This window comes from Typopeltis vanoorti, chromosome 8 (assembly GCF_054136105.1).
Source record: "Typopeltis vanoorti isolate ZY-2024b chromosome 8, IOZ_Tvanoo_1.0, whole genome shotgun sequence".
NCBI classification, from domain to species: Eukaryota; Metazoa; Arthropoda; class Arachnida; order Uropygi; family Thelyphonidae; genus Typopeltis; species Typopeltis vanoorti.
The window spans coordinates 127183236-127199575 of NC_143556.1; the positions used below are offsets into that span (position 1 = coordinate 127183236).

Below are 16340 nucleotides of genomic sequence, written 5' to 3' on the forward strand. Positions count from 1 at the left end.
ATTTTTCTAGTATTAGTAAAAATGCATTTCAGTATTCCAATGGGTCACTTGAGATGACTCCGTCATCATCATTCTTGAATTGTTTCCAATTTTTATATTCACTACCTCATTATTATGCAGACATACACACAAATATGTGTAAATTGCCATACATCTCTCTAGTTTTCACAATTCTACATAGGTCTGCTCAGCGAACAGATACACCTTGCTTCAAATCCATTCAAGTTCAGACTATCATATTTAAGCACTCTGCCATTGACAATCACTCCACACAGGCAAACTGTGCACTATTCCTCCTTCCACACAACCCTATGCATTGAATGTTTTCTCTTGTGACCCTTCTTTATTCACTGCTATTAGTCTGTTGATGCTCATAATCATTACTCTCTCACTGCTTCTACCAGTTTTTTCCATATAGGCAACAAAACCTATAAGTACAGTGTGTGGACAGGTGGTTTAAAAAAAATGTTTTTTTACAAAACTTCCTCATGCCATTTTTATATGTACTCACTAGGCAGATTAAAAATATATAGCAACAGCAATCTTCTTCCTAACTGTATCAAGCTTAAAAGGAAGTTCACCTCAGCAAAAGTGCTCAGAATCTATAACCATACAAAGGAAGCAGTGCTCAGAGTAAATTCAAACTACTTGTTCAGAACAAGTTCCAAATTTAAAATCAGAAGTTTTCAGTTATTTAAATCCAGATATTTGGAATGTCCTTGAGGATTACTAACAGACAACTCAGCTTAACATACCCTGGAAACAAAGTAAAACTTATAGCCAAATTTTTTAGATTTAAACAACTAATGAACAAATGTAAATTTCTCATCATTGAATGATTTTGAAAACAGTCAACCAGAAGCCATTGATAGCATGAATTATTAACTACAAACACTGAGTGAGTGGCAACCAACTGCCTTCAATAGGCAGTCATGTGATTAACCTCTTAAGCCATGCCCTGAATAATGAACTCGCGCTGCTTAGTAAAGGCCAAAACTTTGCCATGGCATCCAGAACAGTTAAAAAATTGGATTTTATACCATATTTGAGAGAAGTATAAGTTTTCTCCCAAACTAACATAGCTGATGAATTAGAAATTTCTAACATTTTAAATAAAACTAAAACCTTACCAAAAATGAATTAGCAACCACGAAATCTTTTAAAAACAAATCAGAATATTGTAGTTACTAGAACCAGGAAAGAAAATGCTACTGTTATTTTAAACTGAACATACTTGCCTTCAAAAAATTAATCATGTAATCTGACAATAGCACCTATCAACTTGAGAAAAATAACCCAACTAATTGAATTAAAAAGATAACTGAATTACTTAAATCACTCACTTCTGACTCACAGACACAGGTAAAATATCTACTTCTGCACTACACTCGTCTCCTGAAAATTTAGTCTGTCTAAAATTCATAAGGAGAACATGCTTCGGCCAATAGTTGAAGGTATCAACATCCGCAATTATCATCCAAGAAATTAGCATCAACACTCAAGTAGGTTATTTCATCTCTTATGTAAAAAACATCACACTTAATAAATGCAATTTATTAGTCATTTTGAGGTACCTGCACTTTTCACAAATGTCCCAATCCAATGACACAATTCTTCTTTTACAAGACACATTTATTATTATTACAGGCAACTCCAAGGAGTCCTTAGACTCATCGAGGGAGGCCCTAACATCATGTCAAGAACAACTATTCGACATTCACACACCATCCATCATACTTCGCCTTGGACCCATTCACAGTCATGGCACCCACAACAGACTCTGTCAGCTTATTCCACTCATTTACCACTCTCCAAGTAAAAAACCTAGCTCTAACACTCTTGCTAACCACACTCTTATCCAGCTTCCATATATGGCCCTTAGTCCTCCCACCACCAGTCCTATTCTCAAAAATATCTTCTGAATTAATCTTATAGAAACCTTTCAGTAATTTGAATGTCTCAATCATATCACCCCTTTTCCATCTATCAACCAATTTCTGCAATCGATAAATCTTCAACCTGTTCTCATAAGGTTCATTCCATAGACCTGCTATCATCTTGGTCATTCGCCTCTGGATCCTCTCCACCTCCTCCTCATCAAGAAGAAACCCTGGCACCGATAACTGAGCACAGTAGTCTAGATGGGCTCGATACAGAGGAACAATAACCTGTTTGTCTCTGCATGTTAAAGTATTTTTCAGCAACCAAGTGATTTGATGAGCTGATTTAGCTACTTTTGCGATCTGCCCCCCCCCCCCTAAACTTCAACTCCCTATCCAACAACACTCCCAAATCCCTGGCCTCGTCAATCTCCTGGAGTACGGTTCCACCAATGTGATATACTGCTGCTATTCTTTTCACCCCAAAGTTCATAACCTTGCACTTTGCCACATTAAATTAACATCCATTCTCCTTAGCCCAGTCCTCTAAACTATCCAAATCATCTTGCAAAATTTTGACATCCTGTGCACTCACTATTGCCCTACCAACTTTGCATCATCAGCAAACAAAGGAACACTTTCTCTCAGATCCTTTCCTATATCGTTAATGAACAAATGGAAAAGTAGTGGTCCAAGAACAGAACCCTGCGACACACCACTAGTCACAGGCCGTCTTTTGGACTCTATTATAAACCATTCTCTGATATCTCTCCATCAACCACCCTACTATCCATCTCAACAACCCTAATCCATCCCCATATGCTGCAGTTTACTGATTAGAATTCCATGTGATATCCTCTCAAAGTGCTTAGCAAGGTCCAGTAGAATAACTGTAAACCCATTACCCTTATCCAGTTCAGCCGTCACTGTGTTATAAAACTTGAGCAAGTTACTGAGACATATTCTGCCCTTTCACAAAACCATGCTGTCCCCTATACAGTATCCCATTTTCATCAATCCAATCTTCTATTTTTCTCTTGACTATTTTCTTCAAGACCTTGACAACGATTCCTGATATGCTGATCGATCGGTGATTTACAATAGCAGTTTTGTGGACCCTCCTTTATGCAGTGGAACTATTTTCCCCTCTTTCCACCCCCTCGGGACTAACCCAGACTCAAAGTAAACGAAATGGTCAAGGGCACTGACAATTCTTTAGCCACGTCACATATGACACGAGCTGGTATACCATCCAATCCCACAGATGTATTGACATTGAGGGTTTGTAATAGACTATTCACTTCCACTTCATTCACCACAATTCCCGTATAAACTATTGGTTCATTCATTCCTGCAGTTTCACCACCTGAATGATATACTCTTGCAAAGTGCTCGCTCAGTAATTCAACTATATCAACTGATTCGGTTACCTCCCTACCATCGGCATTCTTTAAAATCATTCTACCATATACATTTTTTCTTTTACTTGCAACATATCGAAAAAACTGTTTGGGATTCTCTTTAGCCTGCATGGCTAATGTTCTTTCATAATCCGCTTTTGCTTTTCTTACCACACTCGTTACCCTTCTGGCCTGCGCTTTATACTGTTCATGTGCCTGCCGGTCACCTTTCTCCTTAAATTCCCTCCACAGTTGTTTATTTTTTTGCAGCTCAACCTTATTGGTGTTATTCATCCATTTAACTCCTACTTGATTTATTATTCAGACTCCAGGTATACAGTCAGCCATTGCCTCATGCAAATACTTCTTAACCACCTCCCATGCACTATCAACATCCAGCTCTTGCAGTTTTACATGCCATGGCACTGAACCAATCAAACTCCTAAGCTTGTCATACTTACCAGCCCGATAATGCCACATCTACCCTGTCTTAATTGTAAATTCCACACCTTTAGCCACTTCCCAAGTCAAGACCCCTGTGATCACTCTCACCAACTGGTGGCAACATAGTCATATTCATTACAGCCAAATTCTCAGATGCAATTACTAGGTCAAGCACTCTCTGACCTCTAGTAGTTTCCATTACATGCTGTCGCAGATAGTTATCCCTTAATAACCGCATAAAATCCAATTCCATCCTCCCATGTGTCCTCTCCTCCTTCCAATCAATGTTACCATAGTTGAAATCACCCATAATAATTACCCTCCTTCCAATCATTTCTTCTATTTGCTTATGCATACTACCTGCACCATCTATTCCATCACCTGGTCTATAGCAGTACCCAACTGTATATTTTGTTCTGCTAGCCTCGATCTCACACAAAATAGCCTCAAATGTGCTCTTTTCTTTATCCTGCAGTTCCACTTCTATTCTCCTTGGCTGTAGCTCATCAGCTATCATCAATAACACTCCTCCCCCGATTTTATTCTCCCTGTCACTTCTGAAAACACCATACCCCTCACATTCAATCCCATTAGCTATATCATCTTCTGTCAGCCATGTTTCACTAATACTTATAACCTGTGGCCTGGAAGTGCCAACAAAGGCCAAATATTCTTCCTTCTTGTTCCTAATACTTTTGGCATTAGTATACATGAATTGCAGAAGTCCATTTATCCCATCCCTATTTTGATGCCTTATACTAACTATCCCATTCTGGTTTGTTGTCCTTCGTAGTCGCTTGGGCATATTACACACATTCATACACTCAACTGTCTCCCTAAAATCTGCATATCTACTTCCCCCCCTTAATAACTCTAGTTTCCCTGATTCTGCACTTCCGCTTCATTCAACAACACGTTTTCAAGTCTCCATACACTACATCCATTCAAATATAAACCATCCATCTTATATAAATCCTTTTGCCCATCAAACTCACTCCACACATTCACAAATTCCACACCACTCCTTCTGCATGATCCACACATAAAGTCATTAGCAATTTTGGCCCTCCTTCTACTCTTTACTGTCATACCGCAGCAACAGTCTCACCATCCTAACTCTCTCACTCTTCTCTTTTGTTACCTCAAGTAATTCTTTCAAATCCTCTCTCAGCCATTTTGTCTCCTTTCAAATCATTCATTCCTGCTACTACTACTATCAATTCTTTCACCCTCTGTTTTTGCATTCTAATTGACTCGCTTACATCCTTAACGTTCTTACCAGGTTGGTGCGATTTTGTTAAACTGTCATCAGTAAGAGGTGTGATAGATGTTGTACGGAGATTCTTTAGAATCTCCGTACAACACTCGCTCTTTCATTTTGTTTACACTCACTATCATATTATTTTTCTTATCATACTTTTGCCATTTTATGGGAATGGACATAGGGTTGGTGAGATGGATAGGAGGGTGGTTGACGGAGAGATATCAGAGAGTGGTTTACTCGGGAGTAGAGTCCACAAGACGGCCTGTGACTAGTGGTGTGCCACAAGGATCTGTTCTTGGACCACTGCTGTTTAATTTGTTCATAAATGATATAGGAAATGATCTGAGAGGAACAGTTCATTTGTTTGCGGATGATGCGAAGTTGGGTAGGGCAATAGTGAATGCAGATGACGTCAAAATTTTGCAGGATGATTTGGATAGATTGGAGGTCTGGGCTAAGGAGAATGGATGTCAGTTTAATGTGGCAAAATGTAAGGTTATGCATTTTGGGGTGAAAAGATTGGCGGCAGTTTACTGCATTGGTGGAACCCTGCTCCAGGAAATTGATGAGGCACGAGATTTAGGAGTGTTGGTGGATAAGGAATTGAAATTTAGGGGACACATTGCAAAAGTGACCAAAACAGCTCATCAAATCACTTGGTTGCTGAAGAATACGTTGACAAGCAGAGACAAGCAGGTTATTGTTCCTCTCTATCGAGCCTTGATAAGACCCCATCTAGACTACTGTGCTCAGATTTGGTCACCTAGGTTTCTTCTTGATGGGGAGGATGTGGAGAGGATCCAGAGGCGAGTGACCAAGATGATAGCAGGTCTGTGGAATGAACCGTATGAGAACAGGTTGAGGATTTGTGGGTTGCAAAAATTGGTTGAAATACGGAGGAGGGGAGATATGATTGAGACATTCAAATTACTGAAGGGTTTCTATAAAATTAATTCAGAAGATATTTTTGAGAACAGGGCTGGTTGTGGGAGGACTAGGGGACATCCATGGAAACTGGGCAAAAGTGTGGTTAGTAAAGGTGTTAGAGCTGGGTTCTTTACTTTTAGAGTAGTGAATGAGTGGAATGCGCTCCCTGAGTCTGTAGTGGATGCTGTGACAGTGAATGAGTTTAAGGCGAGGTATGATAGATACTGTATGAATGTCAGATAGTTGTGATGAATATGATTTGGGGCCTCCCTCGATGAGTCTAATGACTCCCTGGAGTTGCCCGTAATAATAGTAATAGTAATAGTAATTTATTAGTTGGTACGCTCGGTAAACATTTTTGCCAGTGCTCCAGCTGCTGATTTCTCTGTGTATTGCTCCGCATAACCGTGTGATCTCACTCACTGCATCTGTCTCATCATTTTTATTATCCGTTAATTCATTCATTCATTCGTTCTGTATGTTTACCTTCATTCTCACTTTCAACGCCACTCTCACAGCTATCTGGTACTACTTCGCATATCACTATTTTCTACATTCTCACTTTCAATAACGATATCACTCTCACGACCTGAAACACTCTTTAAATCCTCGCATTCCTTACACTTTCTGCACACATTCACTCCACTATCGTTGTCTAACCAGGCTCCAACCGCTCTCCTGAATGCATACATTTCACAAACACTACACTGAATAAAATCCTTTAAATTAAAAGTTTTAGACAAAGATGGCTACCTGGATGCCATATTTGTCTTTATGCCCAATATCAAGGTGTTCTTTTCCCATGTACTATGTGCTGGTTATTTTGTGTGGCGGAATACTTTTTTATACTTACAAAAATAAGGTACAACCATGCGGCCGTCAGTATCCCCCCCCCCTTCATACACACACACATACACATTGCTTAAAAGATTCCATATGAAAGTTAGCAATGTACTCCAGATTCCTTTACTTTAAAACCCAGTCTCACTTAGGTGTGTTTATGATATTATCGGGTCTTATCCAGTGGTGTATTTAGGTATAGGCCCGGGCCTAGAGCGGCAAATTTTGAGGGGCGGTGGAAATTTCCGTGCTCTCATTTTTGTAATTATATTCATATTACAAATTTACGATATAAATAAGTTATGCATGTAAATCAACATGTTCATTAAATATGGGGCGGCGGCACTTTCTGTGGGCCTAGGGGCGGGAAATACCAAAATATGCCACTGGTCTTATCGCCACCATACTTTAGACATCTTACAACACAAACATATACAATTTACAATTGAAGTTGAAAGTTAGAACACACTTCCATTTCTAGATACACTTATATGTCTTCCTTCTGACAGTTTTACTTTTACTGTCTACCAGTAAGCCTACACATACTGGCTACTATATAGACATAAACTCTCATCATCAACCAGCACAAAAACTAAGTGTCATTAACACACTAAAAACCAGTACTTTAAAGATTTGTTCCAATGAGCAAGTACTTAAACTTGAATTAAACATTTTTGGCATTTATTTTCCTAAAAAATGACTACAGCAAAAGTTAAGTAAGGAAGCTGTGAGCAAGAGGGTGAGGAGTGATTTCTTTGCATGGAGGGTCGTTGAACTGTTGAATGTGCATTGCTTGATAGAGTGGTTAGAGCACAAACAGCCGGTGAGTTCAAGGAGTGGTATGATAGACTTTATTTTCTAGAAAGGACCTTCCCCAAAATGAGTCTTTTGACTCCATGGAGGCCTGAAGAATAATAATAATAATAAATTCTTCACAAGACCGCACTTAATAAAGGGATAAAATAAATAAACAGAATATAAGACAAATACAACCTTAATGCTACCTTTAAACCTTCTGTAAAATTTAAACTTATTCAACTCCTCCAATGATTTCCTTCTCTCCCCCCACCACACACCCTACCCTGGAATATACCATATTCAGTGCACATGTGACCTGTAAGATTACATGTGCACTTTTTCCAGATCGTGCATTCTGTTTCACCTTATATAGATGAAACAGAATGCACAATCTGGAAAAAGAAACATAAATGATGGACTGGAAAGACACCTGTTCATTACATTCAGAATGTGGTAGGAGTGCAAATTTAAGGAAGCTTATAAAATTCTGATCATTCACCCTAATCTTAACGTTAATGATAGTCTAAGAATATGGATGGCACATATTCTACCCTCATAACCTTTTGTTCTAAGAGTGTTTATTATATATTATAGTTAGGACTGTAGTACTCCAGAATATCTTAGCCTTAATATAATAAAAAACACTTACGTTATATTATTGTTTAGGTCACCACTACTGTTATTGTATTAAACAGTGATATGAATTTGTTCTCTGGCCTTGTTATGAAAAATAGAATATAGCTTTGGTGTATTTTTTTTGTTTCAGTAGAGGTCAAGCCAGTAGGATAATGGTTAACTGAATCAGTGTCACTTTGGCATACTGCTTGAATTGTAATATAGCTTGTTTCTGTTTATGTGTATATCCCAGGTGATGACTTTAATATGAAGGTTGAAATATTGGAATTATTCTTAACTTGGTAGTAGTTTCCATAATTTTATCAAAATGAATGCTGATCACCGTGTAACATTCAAAGATTGGATTCATTGATGATTTTCTTATATTTCTTTTAGGTCACAGTGCAGTCTGAATGAAAAACTGGAGTTTTAGATTACAACCATTGAAAAAAATAAAATAAATAAAATTCACACACACACTAAATTTTTTTTTATCTTGAATGCAAAGCACATTTCCTAAAGAACCAGTACCTAGCAGTGGCTGGGAGCCCTCTGGCTGTGAAACAAAGGCTCTCATTCCATAAAGATTATTTTAGCCATTTGATCAAAGCATGTGCTTAGATCAGTCAAGTTAAAACAGTAATAAGACTTGTAAAAGCAGCACAGAAATCCTGGGATCATTCTATCCACAGTGCCATAAGACAAAGCTGAGACTGGTGGGAGAAAATAGATCTGTAGAAAAATGTGGATGAGGTTATGGCTGGAGTTGCACAAAGGAGAGAAGACACCTATAGTGCATTTGGAGAAAAAGGCAGTTAAAAAAAGGTCCCAAGTGCTGGGAATGAGAATTATCTTGTATTCTGATTGGCAGGTGAACAATTTGTGTTATATTGTCACTTGATAGCAAATGATATCGGATCCCTTTCAGCCTGATTTGTGAAGTTAGAGAAAGATAGCTAGTTTGAACTATAAACATTAGTCTCCAACGATAATCTCACAGTTTGGGTAATTAGATTATATCAACTTTCAGAGAGATCTGAATTTTCTGAGTTTTGAGAGAAATTTTCTGAATTATGGTAGAAGCACTGGTAACAAATGAAGACTATAATGTATATCGAAGAAACTTTGAGCTAGAGCAGATAAGGCAAGAATTTCTGGTTTAATAATTTTTGACAAGGAACGTCAGATATGACAAAAGTGCATGTTCCAGCATCATGCAAGATGTAGTTGGGATTAGCTGAGGCAAACTGCAGTTGTAGAATTTCTGTAAATTGCCATCATGATTACCCATGTGGTTGGCATGGATGTTTGTAATTGTCATGACATGGGTAGTGAATTTCATCACTCAGCATATAGTCAACTTCCCTTTAGTAGTATCTTGAGAAAGTTCCATGTTTGTCTCTAGAGAGATATCCAGATTATAAAATTATAGATTCCCTTTTTATTTTCCATCTCTATTTTGTATATAGCAAGCAAGACTTTGGTAACCTACTTTTAACAACTGAGGTCTTTCTTATTTGAAAATTAACTAAGTTAGGATTTCAAATTTTTTCAGATAAATTTACAATTTAATTTTGAAATGTCAACAATTATAATATCCAGATAAAAGAAGAAATTTCAGTAAATTCTGAGTACAACTCTTCTGATTTACTCATTGCCATAATGGCCATAATTGTACTTACATTGCACTTTTTTTTGCTTACTCCAGTGACTCTTTCTTGGCTCATCCTTTCACAAATTATTTCTACCTGTTACAATCAAATATTTTGCTTTCTCACTGCATTTTTCCTATCTTTCCTCATACTTCTTTTCTCTCTTCTCCATACTGCTTGTTAATAATTTCTTCATCTATTTGACTTCAGCATAATACTCAGTAGAAGCACTGTTTCATAACTTCCACCCTGCCTGTCATCTTATATTCCGCTCTTCCATTTTTTTTCCCTATCTCTCTCTCATTCATTATTCTTTCACCTTAATTCACTCTTACACCTGCATGAGTGAATTGTGAATGAATGATAAGGGGCACATTTGTGCCCCTTATCATTCATTCACATATATCGTACCTAGGATGTACGATCACATATGAAAATGAAAAAGATATAAACGTAAAAATTGCAAAATATTTAAAAATAACAGGTGTAATTAACTCTATATTTAAACCAAACCTAGTTCAAAAACAAACCAGACTAAAAGTATACAATACATTAGCCCTACCAGTCTTAATGTATGGAAGCGAAATCTGGACAATAAAACAAAAAGACAAACAAAATTAACAACAGCAGAAATGAAGTTTATGAGAAAAACTGCAAAGTATACCCTATTTGATCACAAAAGAAATGAAGAAATTATGAAAGAATTAAACCAAGAACCAGTAATAGAAAAAATTAAAAAATATAAACATAAATGGATGGAACATGTTCAAAGAATGAAAACAGAAAGATTATCAAAACAAGCCTTAAAGTACAATTCAACGATGACTTCTAAGGCCGGAACAGCCCACTAGGCCTAAATCCTTGATGCGCATGATGATAATCATTCATTTACAATTATGCTAACTTGTTTCTGACATAATGCACACTTCCGATACACTGATAACTTTCAATACATTTGTCATGCTCATTGACCATTTTCACTCATCACTCGCAAAACTGTCACCTATGCTAACAAGCATATCTTATATAGATGTTGTGCTATGTGACACAAAATCACTCATATTCAATTTTTTAAATGAATGTGTTTCTGAATGTGAATAATAAGTATAGAGACATATCATTTTCTTGTCTACCCTCACCTGGTGGTGCCCCCTGATACTGATGTATATATTTTGGACACTTCTCAGTGGAAAGATGCAAGACCACCATTGTGGTCACCCATCCTATTGCAACAGAGGTACAAATGGATACAGTCCAGGTTGCTGCTTTCTAATATTCAAGCCATGGAGAAATTCTCATACTATTTATTCCTATTAATAGTGTGCAGCTTGCTACTTTTAAATTTTCTTTATATATATAAGAATTTGACCATATTTTTAAATTATGATTTTTACACTTTTCCCTCTTTTTTTCAGGTGTTGAGTTTGACTTCATTCCTGAAACTAATGGTATCCCTCTAGTGTGTGATATGTCATCAAACATTATAACCAGGCCTATAGATATTTCAAAGGTTGGTGTGGTTAAATTCATTATCTAGTTTAGGAGACATTTTGTCTTTTAATTTTATATTCAAATGCTATATTTTGAGTTCATGACTTATGAAATGAAATTTATTATATTCCTAAATAAATTAAAAATTTGATCTAAAACAGCATTTCACACTATTAATATAATCATATTATATGCTAGCCCCCTCTACTCTAACATCTACGTGTCTGACTTACCACATACCAGCTCAAGCAAATATATTTACGCCAATGACCTAGCGATCCTACACCAATCTACCTCTTTTGCCAACCTTATTATAAGGTGCAAAATAATTTCCATCTTTTTGAATCTATTTTCTCCAACAGAAAGATCCGGGTCCATATTGGTGGAAAAAAGAGCAGGCCCAGATTCCTCCACAATAGTCTCCACAGGGCTCTGTACTAGCCCCTCTACTCTTTAACATCTATGTGTCTGACTTACCACATACCAGCTCAAGCAAATATATTTATGCCAATGATCTAGCAATCCTACACCAATCTACCTCTTTTGCCAACCTGGAATCAACCTTGAACACAGACCTGAACATCCTGAAAGAGTACTTCAAGCAATGGTATCTGAAGCCAAATCCAACAAAAACTGTGTCCACAGTATTCCACCTGAACAATGCAGAGGCAAATAGACACCTCAACCTCTCTTTCAGTGGCAAAATGGTAGAACACGAGCCTCACCCAAAATACCTTGGAGTGAGCCTGGACAGAAGCCTAATCTATAAAAAACACATCACCAACCTGTCCAACAAAATTAAAACAAGAAACAATATCATTTCAAGGCTTGCTGGAACAACCTGGGGTTGTGGTGCAGAAGTCCTAAGATTGTCTGCACTAGCCCTCACATTCTCTGCAGCAGAATACTGTGACCCCATCTGGGAAAGAATTGCACACACTAACATTATAGACACCCAGCTAAACTCTACCCTGGATTGCTTTCTAGACTGGACATTGACCTGTAGCTGTATTGTATTCCTTTTGCCATAAGAATAAATAAATAAACTGAACTACTGCATAGGTCAAAATCATGATCTTGAAAGCTTGTTCCTTACAGCCTCAAGTACTCTGAAATATTCAAGTGACCTCTTATTGAAACATCCTGTTGACATGTTAAAAAAAAAAAAAAATGAAATTAACCTCCTGAACTGACCTATTTTGTAGAAAGATTTAGAGTTCTAGAGAAAGGGAGAGGAAAGATTAGCAAAATAAGTGTTCTCTGCCAGGTTGGCAGGAAAAATACCCAGAGGAAGACCAAGATATATGTGGATTGATACAGTAAAAAAGTACCTTATAAGATAGAAATATAAGATATGATAATGTTGGAGTCTTGACAGGTAACAGATTCCAGAAAACTGTAGATAGTAAGTTAGTAATGATGTAAGTTTTTTCATGTAGTATACTATCATATCCTGTCCACCCCTTAAGGGTATACATGTCAGGATTTTGATGATGATGATGATGAGATCATCATGTATGGTTTCCTCTCAAAAGGCAGGGTTATATTTCTTAAGTAGCAGAAATATAACATTACAACTTAGGCTGTAGCAAGTCATGTACGTATGCTCTTGATAATACCTATACAGAATTCAAAGTTTCCCTATATTTTACATAAATAGGGAAACTTTGAATTCTGTATAGTTTTGATTTAATAGTTACTAAATATTTTAAAATTCCCATTTGTTTTGTAAGGGTTCAATAGTTTTGGATATATTTACATCATGAATGTTTCTACATACAAATGGTAGGCATGCTCATTTGTTGGAATGTCACATACAAACTTTGTTTGTTTACACTTGGGTAAGGATTAAAACAAGAATATAATTTCTTGTTTTAATCCTTACCCTTGTTTTCAAGTATAATATAATGAAGCATACTCAGTTGGTGTGAAACAAAAAAAAAAAAAAAAAAAAAAAAAAAAAAAAAAAAAAAGAGGAGACAGAAGTACTATCAAGCACATTACTGTCTTAAATGGCCTAAAAAGAGAAAGATGAAACTTTCTTTTAAATCTTAAACTTTATAGATTTTTCAAAAGCCTTAAATTCAATCTACAGACAAAAGGATGTTTGAAATTCTCAGTTATTATGGCATCCCCTTGAAAATAATCAAAGCAAAAGCAGAACCATACCAGAATTACATGTAAGAATAATAATTAAGGGAGTGTTGACTGAAACTTTCCCATTACCACTGAAGTTCTGTAAGAGACTCTTCAGCACCATATCTTTTTATTATTACCCTTGACTGTTTACAAACTCAAGAAATGGATATGAAATAACACTTGAATATTATGTAGCAAACCAAATTTACGTAAGCAACCTCTGCTTTAAAGATATTGTGCTAATTAATACAAACAATTAGTGACATACATCACCACTTATGCATCAAAACGTAATGTCTTTTTCCTAACAGAACCACAGTTGGCATCCACCTCAATTATCCCATCCTACACAATGCATTTCACAAAAGGATAGAATATATGCTTCTGTGAAATGTGATATCTGCTGTCAAATGCTATCCAACTTAGAATCCCCACTTTTTGATCTGCTCTGGCTTAAAATTTCCTTACCTCACTTTACAGCCTTCATTTGCTACCTTTACCACTCTCGTAACTGACAATGCTGCTGTCCTTTTTTGACTACCTATCACTAAAAATTTATTTCTTACAAACCAATTACCCAAATTGTGAGATTGTCCTTCATAGAGACTTTAATGTCCATAGCACAAACTGGCTTCCCTACTTCAGCATCATAGATCAAGCTGGTAGGGAAGCTGAATCATTTGCCATCAGTCATGACCTAATACAAATAGTCAATCTACCATTCAGAATACTATAAAAACCTCATTATTCTAACTAAGTTTATGACCTTTTCATAACCAACTCTCCCTCCAAATATACTGTGGATGTCTGCTCTCTCATTGGAAACTTTGACTACAATCTTTTTCAAGTTTCCTTCTCTACAGTTCATCCTCCACCTAGCCAATCTTAGCTTCATACTCTATATCACTATAATTGTTCTTTCTTACTGGGATGACCTCTGTAATTTTTATGCTGCTTTTCCATGGTCAGATTACTGTTTTCGCTATTATGACCCAAATACTGGGGTGCTTAAGGGTCAAAGCTATATAACTGAGAGGAGACCTCCACATCGCCTTTAAAGGAATGTGGAGAACCGACCGGGACTTCTGACCTAATGTGCAATCCTCACCTTCTCGTGGTGCACCCTGTTAGGTATCTACCTGGATATTGAATGTACGAGGATGGACTGGCAATTTGGGATTTAGCCGACTAAATTATATTCTTATTAGCTTAAACCAAAATATAAAATGATGGTACAACATGACAGAATTTCATGCAGGATGGGGCTTTGCCTGGATAAACAAGGCCCCCTGTTGTTTTTGCCAGGGGACAAGGGTGAACAGCAAAAAGTCAGCTACTGGAACAAAAACACACCCCAGCTCATCACCAGAGTTCACGATTGGTACTATCAACATAAGAATCCTGAATGGCAAAGAAATGGAGTTAGCTGAGGAATTGAATAAGTACCAGACAGAAGCGTATTTAGGTATTTCCTGCACCTAGGCCTGCAGAACACCACCTCCATATTTAATGAACATGTTGATTTACATGCATAACCTATTTATATCGTAAATTCATAATATAAATATAATTACAAAAATGAGAGCCCGAAAATTTCCGCCACCCCTCAAAATTTGCCGCTCTAGCCCCGGGACTATACGACCTATACCTAAATACGCCACTGGTACCAGATCAACATAATAGGGGTGACTGAAACAAAAAAGACAAAATCTGGTGAGATTTTTCCGAACAATAAATACAAAATGTTATATTAAGGCAGTGACAATCAGGGAAAAGAAGTAGCTATAGTATTGAACACAAAATACGAGGCTAATCTTCTTGAATGGCAAGCAATATCAAGTAGAGTGATGTGGGCAAATATCAGAAAGGGGAATTGGACAATGAGACTTATTTGTGCCTATGGTCCCACAGAAGGTTCTACTAAGGAAGAGGAGGAATTTTTTGAGGGCTTTAGAAAAAGCAACTGACACAACGAAAAAGGAAAAGTTAGTCCTTGTTGGGGATCTAAATAGCAGGGTAGGAAATAATTGTCAGACATACAAAAAGATTTTGGGAAAATTTTGAGAAAAGGGCAAAGCTAATAATAATGGCAAATACCTGTTGCATTTCTGCTCAGGACTGGTTATTACTAACACCATGTTTCAACATAAAAATGTGCACAAATTTACATGGAGAGAAGAGGCAAGTAATAACAAAAGTCTCATTGACTATGTTATTGTTGATAGTGATGTTTTCCCAGTGTTGCAGGATGAATACAGAAACAAATGTAAGAAAGCTAAACAAAAGTCATGGGAAGACTTTGGTAAGAACATAGAAAATAAATATCAAGAAGGTGACAAAATATTCTGGAGGCTGCTGAAAAAGCTCAGAAATGGAAGAAAGAGTGTTGTAAAAGGAATTAAAGATGATAAAGGTGACATGGAAACTGGTGAAAAAGATATCCTTGAAGTATGGAGTAATTATTCGAAAAATTACTAAATGAAACTAGCAGTGATCACAGCACACTAGTAAAAATCATTCACCCGATATGCACTCAGGAATGCATATCCATAGTTGAAGTAGAAAAAGTCATCAAAAGCCTGAAATGTGGAAAGGCAGCAGGAGTAGATGATAATCGACCAGAAATGGTCAAGTATGGAGGCATAAAATTCTTACAGTCCCTGCACTGCAGCACAGTTTAGAAGGCCTGGGCAGAGATGAATTCTAGATGATTGTAGTAGAGCTCTCATAGTATCCATATATAAAAAGGGAAATAAAACTAAATGTGAGAATTACCGAGGTATTTCTCTACTGAGTGTTCCTGGTAAGATCTATGCAAATATACTTGAGAAACAGTTGAGAAGAATTGTGGAAGAAAAGCTTGGTAAAAAACAAACTGGATTCAGGCCAA

General features: G+C 36.9%; 1 protein-coding gene across 1 annotated transcript in view; it reads left to right on the plus strand.

The window, feature by feature from the left end:
- Window positions 1-16340, plus strand: part of LOC150104340 (phosphoserine aminotransferase) — a 261341-nt gene that overhangs the window by 151308 nt on the left and 93693 nt on the right. The window contains exon 6 of the mRNA XM_090396926.1: window positions 11236-11330. Coding sequence (XP_090253052.1) covers window positions 11236-11330 — 95 coding nt within the window. The remainder of the gene's footprint in view (window positions 1-11235; window positions 11331-16340) is intronic.